The 13643-nt window shown below is 51.1% G+C and overlaps 1 protein-coding gene across 1 annotated transcript in view; it reads left to right on the top strand.

Moving 5' to 3' along the window:
• The window catches only part of CACNA2D4 (calcium voltage-gated channel auxiliary subunit alpha2delta 4), a 127539-nt gene extending 117096 nt beyond the window's left edge, over window positions 1-10443 (top strand). Inside the window, exons 30-38 of the mRNA XM_053557545.1 lie at window positions 1779-1849; window positions 2564-2639; window positions 3159-3211; window positions 3493-3545; window positions 3833-3853; window positions 6306-6423; window positions 8026-8138; window positions 8333-8415; window positions 9799-10443. Coding sequence (XP_053413520.1) covers window positions 1779-1849; window positions 2564-2639; window positions 3159-3211; window positions 3493-3545; window positions 3833-3853; window positions 6306-6423; window positions 8026-8138; window positions 8333-8415; window positions 9799-9903 — 693 coding nt within the window. The 3' untranslated portion in view covers window positions 9904-10443. The remainder of the gene's footprint in view (window positions 1-1778; window positions 1850-2563; window positions 2640-3158; window positions 3212-3492; window positions 3546-3832; window positions 3854-6305; window positions 6424-8025; window positions 8139-8332; window positions 8416-9798) is intronic.
• Window positions 10444-13643: the final 3200 nt, after the last annotated feature.

Below are 13643 nucleotides of genomic sequence, written 5' to 3'. Positions count from 1 at the left end.
CAATACCCCAAGTAAGGCAATGTACAGTCAGGTCACAATCAGACTCCAAAGATCAAGTTCTTCTTTCCACTCTGCCTTGCAGAGAAAACAGCAGAATCAAGAGACCAGGAGCAGTGTGGGGTTAAGTGTAGGAGGTGAGGAGGGAAGGCGGTCTGAGGGTAATCTCCATTAGCTTAGAAGCAAGCTAGGCCTAAGGTCACTGCTGGCTTGGAGGATGCTTCCTGGCACTAGGGCATGGGAGCTGCTAAATACTGCTTATTGGATAATGAAAGGAGGGACAGAGGGTAGGAGGGAGGGTTTTATTTTTTTATTTTATTTTATTTTATAGTAAAGAGAGTGACTAATCCAAGCTGCACTGAGGAAGGTTACTGTGGCTGCAGTCACAGGGACCTGGGATAAAGATCAGTTGGGAGAGTGAGTGGGCAGCAGAGAGAAGACGAGAGATTAGGTTGTCCTTGGAATGGAGAGGAGTGTGGCAAATCTGTAGGGCACACCAATGATGGGATGAGAGGGAGGGGGGTTCTCAAACCCCACGCCAGTGCTCTCAAGCCTGTTTGGGTGATGAGAACACCAGAATGTATGAAGCAGGTGCTGCTTTTTGACCATGACCCACAGAAAGAAATGCATTTTACATCTAACCCAACACACACACACACACACACACACACACCACATAGAACAAATCAAATTCCACAAAAAGTTCTTTTTTTTTTAATTCTTTTTGACTTTTTTTTTTTTATTAAACCATAGCTGTGTACATTAATGCAGTCATGGGGCACAATGTGCTGGTTTTATATACAACTTGAAATGTTTTCATCAAACTGGTTAACATAGCCTTCATGGCATTTTCTTAGTTATTGTGCTAAGACATTTATATTCTACACCAAGTGTGATCCCACCAATTACTCTCCCTCCAGCCATCCTCCCTCCTCCCTTCTATCTCCCCTTTCCCCTTCTTCTTGGGCTATAATTGGGTTATAGCTTTTGTAAGAAAGCTATAAATTGGTTTCATAGTAGGGCTGAGTACATTGGATACTTTTTCTTCCATTCTTGAGATACTTTTCTAAAAAGAGTAAGTTCCAGCTCCATCCATGTAAACATGTAAGAGTTAAAGTCTCCATCTTTCTTTAAAGCTGCATAATAGTCTATGGTGTACATGTACCACAATTTATTAATCCATTCATGGGTCGATGGGCACTTGGGCTTCTCACGACTTAGCAATTATGAATTGGGCTGCAATAAACATTCTGGTACTTATATCTTTGTTATAATGTGATTTTTGGTCTTCTGGATATATACCTAGTAGAGGAATTGTAGGATCGAATGGTAGGTCTATTTTTAGTTTTATAAGTGTTCTCCAAACATCTTTCCAAAAGGAACGTATTAGTTTGCATTCCCACCAGCAGTGTAGAAGTGTTCCCTCACAAAAACTTCTTTAACTTTGCTGCAAGCAATTCACACTGAATTGTCTAAGGAATTCTGTATCATTTTTTAAAAATCTGATTTCAAGCTCTAGGTTGATTTCACAGGCAATTAATATTTTACCACTGAGAGTTTAGAAAGCACTGAGATAGCAAACAGCCAGAAGCAGGTTGACCTGAGAGGCGTGGGTGGAAAGGGTTCAGTTGTTATTATGTTTGAGGGCATCTGTAGGGAAAGCCCAACTGGCACCTGAAATCTCAAGCTCAGAAATGAGCCTCACACTAAAGAGTGCTAGATTTAGAAGTCTTCATCCTGCTTGATGTCTTTCTTTCCTCTCTTCTCTCCCTCCCTTGCAGATGGGAAGATTTCTGGGGGAGGTGGATGGTGCTGTCATGACCCAGCTCCTCGGCATGGGGGTGTTCAGCCAGTAAGTGGGATATGCTCCTCCCCATTTAAACAGATGCAGCAGAATCCAGAGCTGTTCCTAAGTGGTCCAGTCAAATCTCAGGATCATGAACTCAAAAACATACAGTGAGAGCCCCCAAAGACCTCTGAAAGCCACCTTTCTGGAGCCAGAGCTGCGAGATGGGGAGGGGTGTAGGGCCATGGGGCGTCCCTGGGAGGGCCTCCTGGCTCAGCCCTTAGAGGGAAAACTATTAGCGAATAGTTTGCACTCCTTTGCACTCCTTCTTGTTTACCATTCAAAGTGCAGAAATGGGCTCAGTGCCTGTAGCACAGTGGTTATGGCACCAGCCACATATACTGAGGGTGGCAGGTTCGAACTCAGCCCAGGCCAACCAAACAACTACAACAAAAAAATGATGGGCGTTGTGGCGGGCGCCTGTAGTCCCAGCTACTTGAGAGGCTGAGGCAAGAGAATCGCTTAAGTCCAAGAGTTTGAGGTTGCTGTGAGCTGTGATCGCCACAGTACTCTACCAAGGGCGCATAGTGAGACTCTCTCAAAAAAAAAGCAAAAAACAAAGTGCAGAAATGTAGTTTTCAGCAGGAGCTGTGATCTGCTGCCCCACATCAGGTGCCCTCAGGGATCCTGGTGAATGGAAGCCCTGCTGGCAAAGTCCCTGAGGCAGGGCAGGGCATGGGCATGGTTCTGGACTCACTGGACCCTGTTTCTGATTTTCAGAGTGACCATGTATGACTATCAGGCCATGTGTAAACCTCCCAGTCACCACCACAGCGCGGCCCAGCCCCTGGTCAGTGTGAGTGTCACCCAAACCTCCCCTGCCACCTGCCAGCAAGTTCTCTGCCCTGTCCTAAAATTAAGTACCCAGGCCCTGCTCTCGCCCCACCTTGGCCATCTGACCCCAGGCCCCCCACCACTGCACTTAGCACTCAGCCTGCGCCCACTGTGGCCCGTGGGGCTGCCGATAGGCTTCAGGGGACTTTCTCTGGTAGCTGTGAACAAACAGCTATCCCCAAGCTCACTGCCTAGTGTTGCCACAAAGTCCAGGGGTCCCAGCAGCTTGGCCATCAGGATGCAAGCTTGCCTGGTCTTCCCAAAGGGCTGTGTAGCCCCGCTGGAGAAGTCTGACCTACAACAGGCACTTCCCAGATAGCTCAGCTTTCCGACACCCCTCTGCAGGGGAAGGTGGGAGGGGGTGGCATGTTCCCTGGCCACCACTTTTGGGTGCAGTCGCCTATCTGTTGTCTCTGGGTGGTGCTGTGGGAGCACCGGGGCACATGGCCCTGAGTGTGAAGGTGTGGGCTCTCCTCCCCAGCCCTTCTCTGCCTTCCTGAGAGCGACCAGGTGGCTGCTGCAGGAGCTCTTGCTGTGAGTGGGGGTGAGGTCGGGCTGGAGGCAGGGCTGGGGGAGGGCTGTGTGCAGATGGCTTGAGAATGGCCCTTGAGCAAGAGGCTGCTGCATCTCGACAACACCCCAAAGGAAGAGGGCAAGGCCCCTGTGCATGTAGGGCACCTATTCCCTATCCCTCTGCTCGCCCCAGGGCCCTTGAGCAGGGAGGAGGGTGTCCTGGAGGAGAGAGGCTGGGCAGGGTCCACCAGGGATCTCAGGGATAGAGAGATGTGGTTCCAAGTCAGCTGTGCATCTAACAGGTTGCTGCTGGAATGGAGTGCCTGGGGTTCCTGGCATGACAGCGGGGCTGAGGGTGAGTACCTAGAGCTATGGGCCACGTGTGTGGGGTAAGGGCAATGGCACTTTGGACCTTTAGCCTTGGGGTTGGGGGTTGGGGGGTGCCCTGAAGCTGTCCGTGGCTCCTATCTCATCCCTTGTGGCTTCTCTCATCACATCTGCTTCCCCCTACTCCCCACGTCTCTGTGTGACATCCCATCACATCGGACACCACTGCTCTGTGTGACATCATCACCACTCCATGACATCCTGCCCTCGTGTGACGCCGGGCTCCTCCTGTGCTGTGTCTGCCCTGTGCTGCAGCCAAGGCTGTCTTCCACCACTGTGAGTAGTGCCTGCCAAGGAGGGCACTGTGCACTGTGGGATGGGGACAAACTATAGCTGCAAAGGACTACCCAAGACTTCCCAGCCTGGGATGACCCCAGAAAGGGCAGAACTCTCTTAAACCTGTAACACCCAGCCCAGATCTTGTCCCACATAGGGCAGCCCTGACCCAGGGAAAATAAAGCATTACAGCCTCTCCTTGGTTCCAAGGAACACAGAGTGCTGCATTTGTGTCCAGGGCACATGCAAGGGCACAGTGCCAGGTCACCCGTTGGAGAATAAACAGTGACACCCCCAGCCCATGTGCCCACAGCCCTCAACAGGGCCCAGGTTCAATGGGGGTTACCAACATGCTCTGACCTGTTAAGGACAGAGCCTCCTCCCTCCCAGGCAGGGGATGATGAGATGGTCCTGACACAAGCAAAGCTTTGTCTCAGCTGGCGAGGTGGCTAAGCGTCAGACCCACTCTCCCTGCCTGGTGACGCAGAGCCCTGTAGTCACATAGAACTGCCTCTAATTAGCCAGTTCTGCTCAGCCCCTCCTGTTAATAGAGCCTTTTCCATGGGTTTCCAGAACTTCCCCACACCTGGGCTGCCCTTACCCTGTTCCCTATCTTTTGTTTAGAGTTTGGTTTCCTGATTTAAAAAAATGGTAACATCCACTGCTGTCCTCTCTCCTGCCTCTCCCCACTGGGCTGGGAGACCCCCTCTGCCCCTCAGCTCCCGTGGCCAGCTCCCTGCCCTGTTTCTACTCTCCTCTTGCGGCAGTCCACAGTCACCAGGTGTCTGTGCAAGACCAGAGCCACATGCCACGCCCACTTGGAATCAGCCCCTTCCCCCGCAGGGAACACAGGACTGACCCCATCCCGGGTAGGGTGTTGCCTCTCTGTGTCAGCAGCTGCCTCTGGAAAAAGCTGAGAATGATTCCCTCAATCTGCTTGCTCAGAATTCCTCTTCTTCAAGGCGGCTGGCCCCGGAGGTGGGCCTAATCTGAGCAGGCGCCAATGCGCTCAGTGACTTGGAGTCCAGTGCTGGGTTGTGGGCCCTGTCACTCCTTCCCAGTTGTGCGCCCTACATTGCTGGAGTTGTATTAACATGCTCCCTGAGGTGTGCCTGCCCACAAAGCGTGGCTCAGGTGACCCGGCAGGCCCAGTTCTAGCCAGCCCCTGCTGAGGATGAGGCAGGGGAAGGGACGCTAGAAGGTGCAGAGTCAGGCCCTCGGGCCTGGAAGCAGTGGCCAAATGCCCGCTGATCCCAGGGGGCCCAGAGCAGGGAGCACCCGTCCACAGCCCTTGCAGACCGTGCCTGGAGCCTGGCTGGATGCCAGGAGGATAGCTTCTCTCAGTGAGGGTTTTTCTGCCTGCTGGCCAAGCATGCCCTCTTGGTTTCAAGGCCAGGTAGTAGGAAGTTTCTGGGTCTGGGAGTTAAGAAGACCTGTGGCTCTCCTGTAGGACCCTGAGTCAACCTCCATCTTCAGGTCTATGAGGTGGGGTTCCACTGCCTGCCCTGCCTTTGTCACAGACAGGCTGTGAGGACAGAGCAGAGGGCACAGCAGGGCTTAGACAAAATAGGAGTAGGGGGACAGAATGGCCTCAGGCGTGGAGCTGGCCTGCTAGGCCCTCTGCTCATCTCAGGGCCACCTTGGCAGGGGCAGATGTGGATCCCAGAGCAGGGCTTCTGAGGACTCAGCTCTGCTATCTGTGGGGTCCTTCTCATCCCTGTTCCCCCTTGCATCAGTGGACAAGAGCACCTCACACGATGCCCCTTGAGGAGCCCCAGGCTCCAGCACCCCTGGGCCTTAGAACACATGGGCCCTCCCAACCCCAGTACCCAGGTGCTGGCTCAATGGTGGACCTTGGGCCTGACCACAAGGTTGGGGGTAGTGGGTCCAGGGTAGGAGCCACATTTAGGCCACCCACACCAAAGGAGAGGGTGGTGGGATTAAGATGGCTGACGTCCCCCAACCCACCCCTTGGCACCCTTACTGTTCTGCCCTCTACCCAGACCCTTGGAACAGCTCAAAGGGGCCCCAGGGAGGCTGTGGAGTCATGGCTGTGGGCCACTGTCCAGTCCCTTGTTGTCCCCTTGGGACATCAATGCCTGAAGGAGCCTGGGCAGTGGTGCAGTCCCCCTCACCCTCAGTTCACAGTGAGGATGCAAGCTTTTCAAGAGAGGAAAGTGCTTACCCAGGGTCACACATCCCTAAAACCCAGGGCCCCTGCCACCATGACGCCACTCTCTTCCATTACTCTCTGTTCCTTCCCCTCCCTTTTTCCCAACACACCTGCCACCTCCTGTCCATTGAACTGTCCAACAAGGGGGGCATCTGCAAAGGCACCAGGGGCTGAACACCCACCCTAGGAGTGCTAAGGCTGTTATGGTCGCAGGACATGACGTCCAAGGCCCTTCTAGCTGTGATGGTCTCCCTCACACCCATGCCTGTCTGCCTGCAGCCCACAAACACAAGAAACAGGACCTCCTGCAGCCCTGTGACACTGAGTACCCTGTGTTCATACATGATCCGGCCATCCAGGAAACCAACGGGATCATCGAGTGCGGGGCCTGCCAGAAGTGAGTCCCCAGGGCAGTTCCCCAGCCTGGCCAAGGGCCACATCCCTCCCTCCTCAGCAAAATGGCAGCTAGGGGGACCTTGAAGCCTCTATGAGGCTCCACAGTAGGGAAGAAGGAAAAGTCACACTCTCAGGGGTCTTTCCCCCTATTCCCTTAGTGTTAGAAACAGAAGGCATGAGGCCAGGACAGCGGGGGACCATGTGCAGGGGCCTGCAGCCCTGACTCCGCCTCCCCCTGACCCCCTTCAGCTGCCACACTCTGCTCAAGCGGAGGCAGCCCGTGTCAGGGCCCAGTGAGAAGAGAAACGGGTGGGCGTTCCCTCCCAGGGCCACATGAGGCGGTGTGATTGTATTTGTTCCCATTTTGTTTTTTTACTTCAAAATAAGATATATGCAGTGTGCATAGGAATTTGTTCATAGTTTTTTGTGTTTTTTTTTTAAACTATAGTCCGGCCCTCCCACGGTCTGAGGGACAGTGAACTGGCCCCCTGTTTAAAAAGTTTGAGGACCTCTGCACGGTGTGGGTGTGCTCAGGCCTGAGCCACCCTGCTCCGCCCCGCCTCGCTACCAGACCCTGGCTGGGGTCCTTTCTTCTGTGGGCAGGCTTCTCCTGTGTGGAAGCTGCTAGACCAACCAGCTCTGCCCAGCCCTCCTGGGAGGCAGGGAGCAGTAACCGCCCTAACCGGGGCCTCTCCTGCTGAGCTCTGCCCCAAACCTCAGTTAGACTCCCGCCCTGGCCCGGAGGAGTTGGCTCTCCAGGTCGCCCCCTCAGCCAGATTCGCCAAGGACCACAGACCTTGAACAAATTATTTCATAGTGCAGCGCCGCAGACTTTGGCCTCAGGCTACCATCTCTTGCTAGTGACTGATGCTGCGCGATTCTGACCTCACTGGGGCGGTTCGCCTGAGATCGCTATTGCCCGTGCACTTATCTCAAAGGCTAGTGTGAGGATAAAGTAAATGGTGTGGCGTAAAGCAAGGGTTTAGAGAAGAGAGACTTTAAAAACGGGCTCTCCTTCCCAGCTGTGTAACCTGGGCCAAGTTACTTTAACCTCTTCTAGCCTCGTTTTCTCACTTACAGAATGGCACAACTGACCTTCTCCAGTGCTGTGCAGGTTAAATACATACATTTTTATGCATTTACGCGCGCATAAAATTTCCCACCCTTGAGCAGAGTCGCAGGAAGCGGCAGCTCTTCCTGTTACGTAACAGCGGGCTTTCCTCCGCGTGTGCGGGAGCGTCGCGCCCCCTGGTGGCCAGACCTCGGCACTGCAGCCCCACGGGCCGGCCTCACCGCACCTCGCGTCCCTGTCTGATTTATGGGTCCCGCATAGTCTCAAAAACGTCTCCCTTTGGACTTCCTCACCCTCTGCAATCTGTTAGAAGAGGAGAATGTGACTTCAAAGGCTTGTGGTAAAAGAAGCCGATAGGACTGTTCCAGGGCTGACCCCGCTCTGCCCTGCCTCATGGCTCTGTGCCTTCCGAACCTGCCACCCTGACCCCACACTTCACGTCTTCAGAAGTTCTTTCCCTTGAACCCTTCTCCTGGTAGCTGCCAAGACTGCCATGGAGAAGTGCACGACCTGCGCCTCTCCTCACTGCAGGACATTTGTGATGCAGCAGATCCCCAGTAGTAACCTCCTCCTCCTGGTGACAGATCCCACCTGTGACTGCAGCATCTTCCCGCCAGTCCTGCAGGAGGCAACCGAAGTCAAATATATCCTTCCAATCCTCTGTGGCGTGCGGGGGCAGGAGGGTCGAGGGGCTCACCAGCTGACAGAGCATCGTCATTTGTTCCCCACCCCCGACCCCAGCCCTGGGTGCAGCTTCCTGACACCGAACCTGCTTGCAAGGCAGGCTCTTCTAGATCTCAGTCTCCCAGGCTGTTGACCTTAACAGTGAGTTCCGCACATAACACCTCTGTGAAATGTGACAGGATGCGCTCCCAGAAGCTCCGCCGGCGACCAGACTCCTGCCACGCCTTTCATGCCGAGGTGCAGGGCTGAGGCAGGGTGGGGGGTGGGGGTGGAGCTTCGTCCCTGAATTCTCTGTGTCCATGGCTGGGACACTGATGCACATGCCCTCACTCACATGCGTCCCCGCTTACCTCAAGTAATACTGTGACACATTAAGAAATGTTTGGCCTTTGTCTTAGGTTCCTGGCATCGCCTTCCTAAAACCTTGTAATTTTCTGAGTGACAGGAGTGATAGGAGCATCTTTTGTTCTAGTATTTGGTCTCAGTTCCTTGTTCCTGACACAAGCACTTCTAAGACTCTAGGAATGACAGGAGGGTCTTTTTACATGCTAATTAGATGACTGATGGCTGGGGGTTCTTCTGGGTGGAGGCTGATCACTAGAAAGACCATTGGGACCTGACTGCTGGGGAAGGGAAGAGGCTGGACATTGAGTTTATCACCAATGGTCAGTGATCTCATCAATCATTCCTATATACTAGGACCTCCATAAATCCCTGAGCAATGAATGGGGCAAGGGACAGCTCTGGGTTGATGAGAGGGTATGGAGGCTCTGCACATATTCCTTGCCCTGTGAGTCTACCCCATTTGGCCACTCCTGGGTTGCATATATTAAGGTGGTAATGGTAAGTGCCTTTCTGAGTTCCAGGAGCCATTCTAACACCTGAGGAGGGGGTCATGGGAACCCTTGATTTGCAGCCAGTCTGTCAAAAGTATTGGAGGCCCCAGAGTTGCAACTGGTATTTGCAGTGGGGCAGTCTTGTGAGCACTTTAACTCGTGGGATCTGATACTGGAGGTAGATAGAGTAAGAACTTTATTGTAGGACACTGAGTTAGTGTCCAGAGAGCTGGAGAATTGGTTGGGGTGGGGAACCCCCGCCCTTTGTGGCCACAAGTGACATTGTGTAAACACATCAGAGACCCATGTCATTGAAATACTAAGTCAGCCAGGATCCAGGTTTGAGCCTAGGTAAATTAAAATCCAGTTTTCCTACCTTATCCTCATTCCTGCTGCACTTAGCTCTGAAGACTATGCAAATGGGAAGAAGTCATGTGTGGATAAATAATAATAGTTACTGAGCCCGGACACCAATGTGCCAGGCCCTAAGCTGGTGCTTGACAGTATAGCCTTTGCTGGACTTGGCTGCTCAGAACAGTCCACATCAGTCTCCTGGAATGGGAGACTTCCCTGGGGCCATTCCAAGAGAATGACCCCGTAGCTACCTCAAGCTGCCCAGGCACAGGAAGTGGAGTCAGCTCCCCAGCTGAGTGGGCAGCCGCTGCCTGCCCTGAAAGGTTGAGTGTCTAAGAAAAGTGGCAGTGTTCCCCCCACTGTCTGAAACTACCCTCACCAGGTTTTTAGCCTTGTGAGTGTGGCCCTCTCTTCTCTGCTCTGTTTGCAGGAGAATGCCCAGGACTGCGGTGGCGCCTCAGACACCTCGGCCTCTCTGCTCCTGCTCCTGTTGCCTCTGTGCGCCTCAGGGCCACTGCCCCAGCTGTTGCGGTGATACCCGCTGGTCTGACCTCTGTTTCAGCAAGGTGATTCTTCCAGAGACATTATAGAAAGTCAGCACTGATTCAGGGTCTTTACTACATTTGGGTTATCGCCAGCCTGATGTACCTCACGATTCCAGGTTAACAGTCCCTGTCTCTGGAGATTGCTGGATGGAACTCCGGAGCCACTTCCCAAAGATGCTGCAAGGTGCCTGATGTCATCTACGTCTGTCTCTATGGGCACCCTCCATCTTTCCTGTTTCCTCTTCAGAGGCTAGCATGAGCTCGGCTTGGACCAAGGCAAAGGAATTTAAAACAATTTTGTTTTCTGCCTGTACTCCAGACATCCAGTCCCAGGCAAAAAAGGGTCAGCTGTTTCTAATGAACCACAGTGGCCTTCAGTAGAACCCAAAGTGTCTGGATGCTGAGAAGGAGGAGTGAGATGAGGCTAAGGCAAGAACACGCCCTGCCTAAAACATTGCAACAGAGCCTCCCGTGGCGCGAGACTCACTCCCGCAAGAGCAGCTCCCTGGGAAAAGTCTTGACTGTGTGTGGGGGAGGAGGGAGGTGGAGGGAGAGAGAGCTAGATGAGTAAACAGTAATGAGAAAGACCAAGAATAGGAACAGGTATTATAATAAATCCTTTTAGGAAGCATCAACAGGGCTGTGTGTTAGTTATGTCCTGCAAGTGCTGCTGTTTACAAAGCCCTAACCTAAAGGAAAGTTTGCATCTATTAAAAAGCCAGGAGGCTGAGACATACAGCTGCTACATGGAAAGTGATGTGCATTCACAGGAGGTGGCAGGAATAGCTGCAGCCAAGCAAAGGTCACAATGCAAAGAGCAGTCCCTCACACAGCATGGTAAGGGCCTCTCGAGCACTAGCTCCAGACTCCCATGAGGTTGAAGTCCAGGTCCCACCATGGTCTTTTTCTGGTCACTGATCTACAAAAGAAATGACTTGACTCTCTCCCTAGGGTAAACTTGGGGTTGGAACTTTTAGGAACATTCCAATTTGCAGAGTTCCCTAGGAAGGGAGCTGGAGCTGGGAACTCACCCCCACTCCTGTGCATACACACATACACATCTCCCTCAGGGACCCAAGGCCCTAGACTCCCTCCGCCTCAAACCCCAAGACAGTAGTCTCTACCATGAGAGCAACATCAAGGGCATGCAGAAATCTGGGGCGTCCTCAGACCTTTCTGTTTAACCAGCTTCTGATAATTGGCACGGACAATGTACAGGCCCTTGGGAGCCCCTTCTTTCCTCACCTCCACCACCCTCAGCCTCTACACTGCTAGTGGAGGCTGTTCAAGTTTTCCACCAGGCAACGCCCCACCTTCCCTCTAGAGTAGGCCAACTCTATAAAACACACTCATTTGTAAAGTATTTGTAAAGTGCCTTCTGTCATCAATTAGACAAAGTCCCTTTAACTGTCATTACATCTCATAACAATCCTATGCCATAGGTACCAAAGCCGTCCTTATAGCAGAAAAACTGTGGCTCAGATTAAGCCTGCTTCAGTGGCTAAAAAACACCAATAGCTAAGGTTTACATGTAGGAGGCAAATAACCTATCATCCCCACCATAACCCCCTGAAGTGAGTAGTCCTATCTGATACATGATGAAACTGAAACATAGAGTTGAAAATTGGCTCTGAAATTTTGGGAGAGAATTGTGAAGATTAAATGTGATATAATGTGCCTGAGACTGCCTGGCATAGTACTAAGCACTTAACAAATGGTCCTTGCTATTATTTGTTACCTTGTTTCATGGAGATGGGGGACAAAGAAATGACAATGAGTTGTCAGAATAATATACAAAGGTTGTAGGTGTCCAGTAAGCCAGGTGGGTTAAGAAGGCAGCAGGGAGCCCTCTCTCCAGTCCCTGTGGCTCCCATCAGTCACAGAACTCCACAATGTGTCATGAAGACCGACTTGTGACAACACAGCCTTTTTAGGCCCAGGGCCACCCACCTACCGCTTTGACATTAATAAATGTTCTGACCTCCAACAGCACTTGATCTCAACTACTGACCCATACACCCTGAACACTGGTCTCTCTCTAGGACAATAGTCCAGCGCTATCTTTTGGAAGGCTTGTCCTCCCTACCTAACAAGGAAGAGCATTTTCAGGCAAATTTATCAATTCTTAAAAAGCCAAGCTTAAGACGTACTGGGTAGCTCCTGGCCTTGTTTTGACTGCTTCATCATGGCCCCACAGCTCTCCAAGGCCAAGGATAGACCAAAAGATCTGGAAATCTTTTTCCAGACCAATGAAGCAAAAAACATTTCTGATAAACCAACTCTGCTTTCTTTCGTGCAGAACAGAATATTCTCCTAAGCTTTGCCTTTGAAGGTCAGAACTAGTTTTCTTCTACTTTCAACAGAACCACTTTTAAAGGACAGCAGGTGGCAGCCTGGCTCACGCTAAAGAGCTATCTCCTTGATTTCAGAGGAGCAAAGCAGGAAACTGTCATTTAAAAGTAGGGTAGAGAATTGTGAAATCTTTTCTTATAAATGTTATACACTTTTCTTATAAATGTTATGTTATAACATTGGAGGACCAAAAGTTCAAGGATGCTATCAGATCCCCCTCCTCAGTACCAGGGATAAATTTCACTAAATCCACCTAATAATTCTATAGTTTGTGCTTTCAGGTAAAGTGCTTCAACAACCACGTCACAATGCTAAGTTAAGTTTAGGTTTGTGGGGCAAGGGAATGAACGTATCTTAAGCAAAAAAGGAAATATGGGGTTGAGGGTGACCTGAAAACCACTACAGGAAGGAATTAGAGCAAGTGTTTGGCAGAACCATCAGCCAAGTGCTATGAAGTTTGAGAAAAACTGATCGGTGAGAGCCACAGCATCTCAGAGAGGAATGCAAAGGATGGATCATCGGCCCCATTTTAACAGAACACGGAGGCTAGAGAAGCCAATGGCTTATTACTTATGTTACATGGTAAATAGCAGAACTGGGGTTTGGAGCTACCTCTTTGTGCTTCTGGGTGAGCCTGGCAAGGTAGGGATGGTAGGACAGCAGTGACAAGAGGATGCAGGAACTCGCAGCTGCTCTGCGTTCCCAGCAACCTTAGCCACGCCATCACAGGCAGCCCTGGCACAGGTGAGCCAGACTTGCCTTGTTTTCAGTAAAAGAAAATTTGCACATAGGCAGGGCACGTGTTGTGAGCGAACGGTTCATGTCCACTGAGGGAAGGAGAAATCAGAACACACTACAACTGAAGCAGAATATTCAATTTCTAGCATAATTGTAAAGCAACTTTTCTAGGGCACCCAGAGCACTAGCATTCTATAAAGACAAAATCCAAACTGCCAGGAATTTAAGGCTTCAGCAAGGCATGACCACATCACTGCATTCTAGCACAGGCAACAAGGAGACCTCATCTTTAAAAAAATAACAAAAAACCCCAAACTGCTCTATTTCCTCCACAATATTCATGGGACACCACCTGAGTAACAGGAAACATAGCTTTTAGTAGGAGATTGGGGGTTGGAGGGAGTGGTTTATTCATAGGCATCGGCTCATTTTTTGTCAAAAGCACAATGAGAACCTGGGTAATACATGGGGCTCCCTAAAGTTAAATCTGTACTTTAAAATAAGAATTCAGAATAGACATATTTTCCCAATATTGGAAATTCCCCTGCTAAAACTAAATTTACCTAAGGCAAAAGGGTTGGGATTTCCTCTTCTTAAATTACATAGAAGGGAACAGGTTAACAAACCCCCAAACCTGTAA

The sequence above is a fragment of the Nycticebus coucang genome, chromosome 12 (genome assembly GCF_027406575.1).
Source record: "Nycticebus coucang isolate mNycCou1 chromosome 12, mNycCou1.pri, whole genome shotgun sequence".
Taxonomy (NCBI): Eukaryota; Metazoa; Chordata; class Mammalia; order Primates; family Lorisidae; genus Nycticebus; species Nycticebus coucang.
Note: the sequence above shows the minus strand (reverse complement) of the source record. Positions and strands in the feature narration are given on the sequence as shown.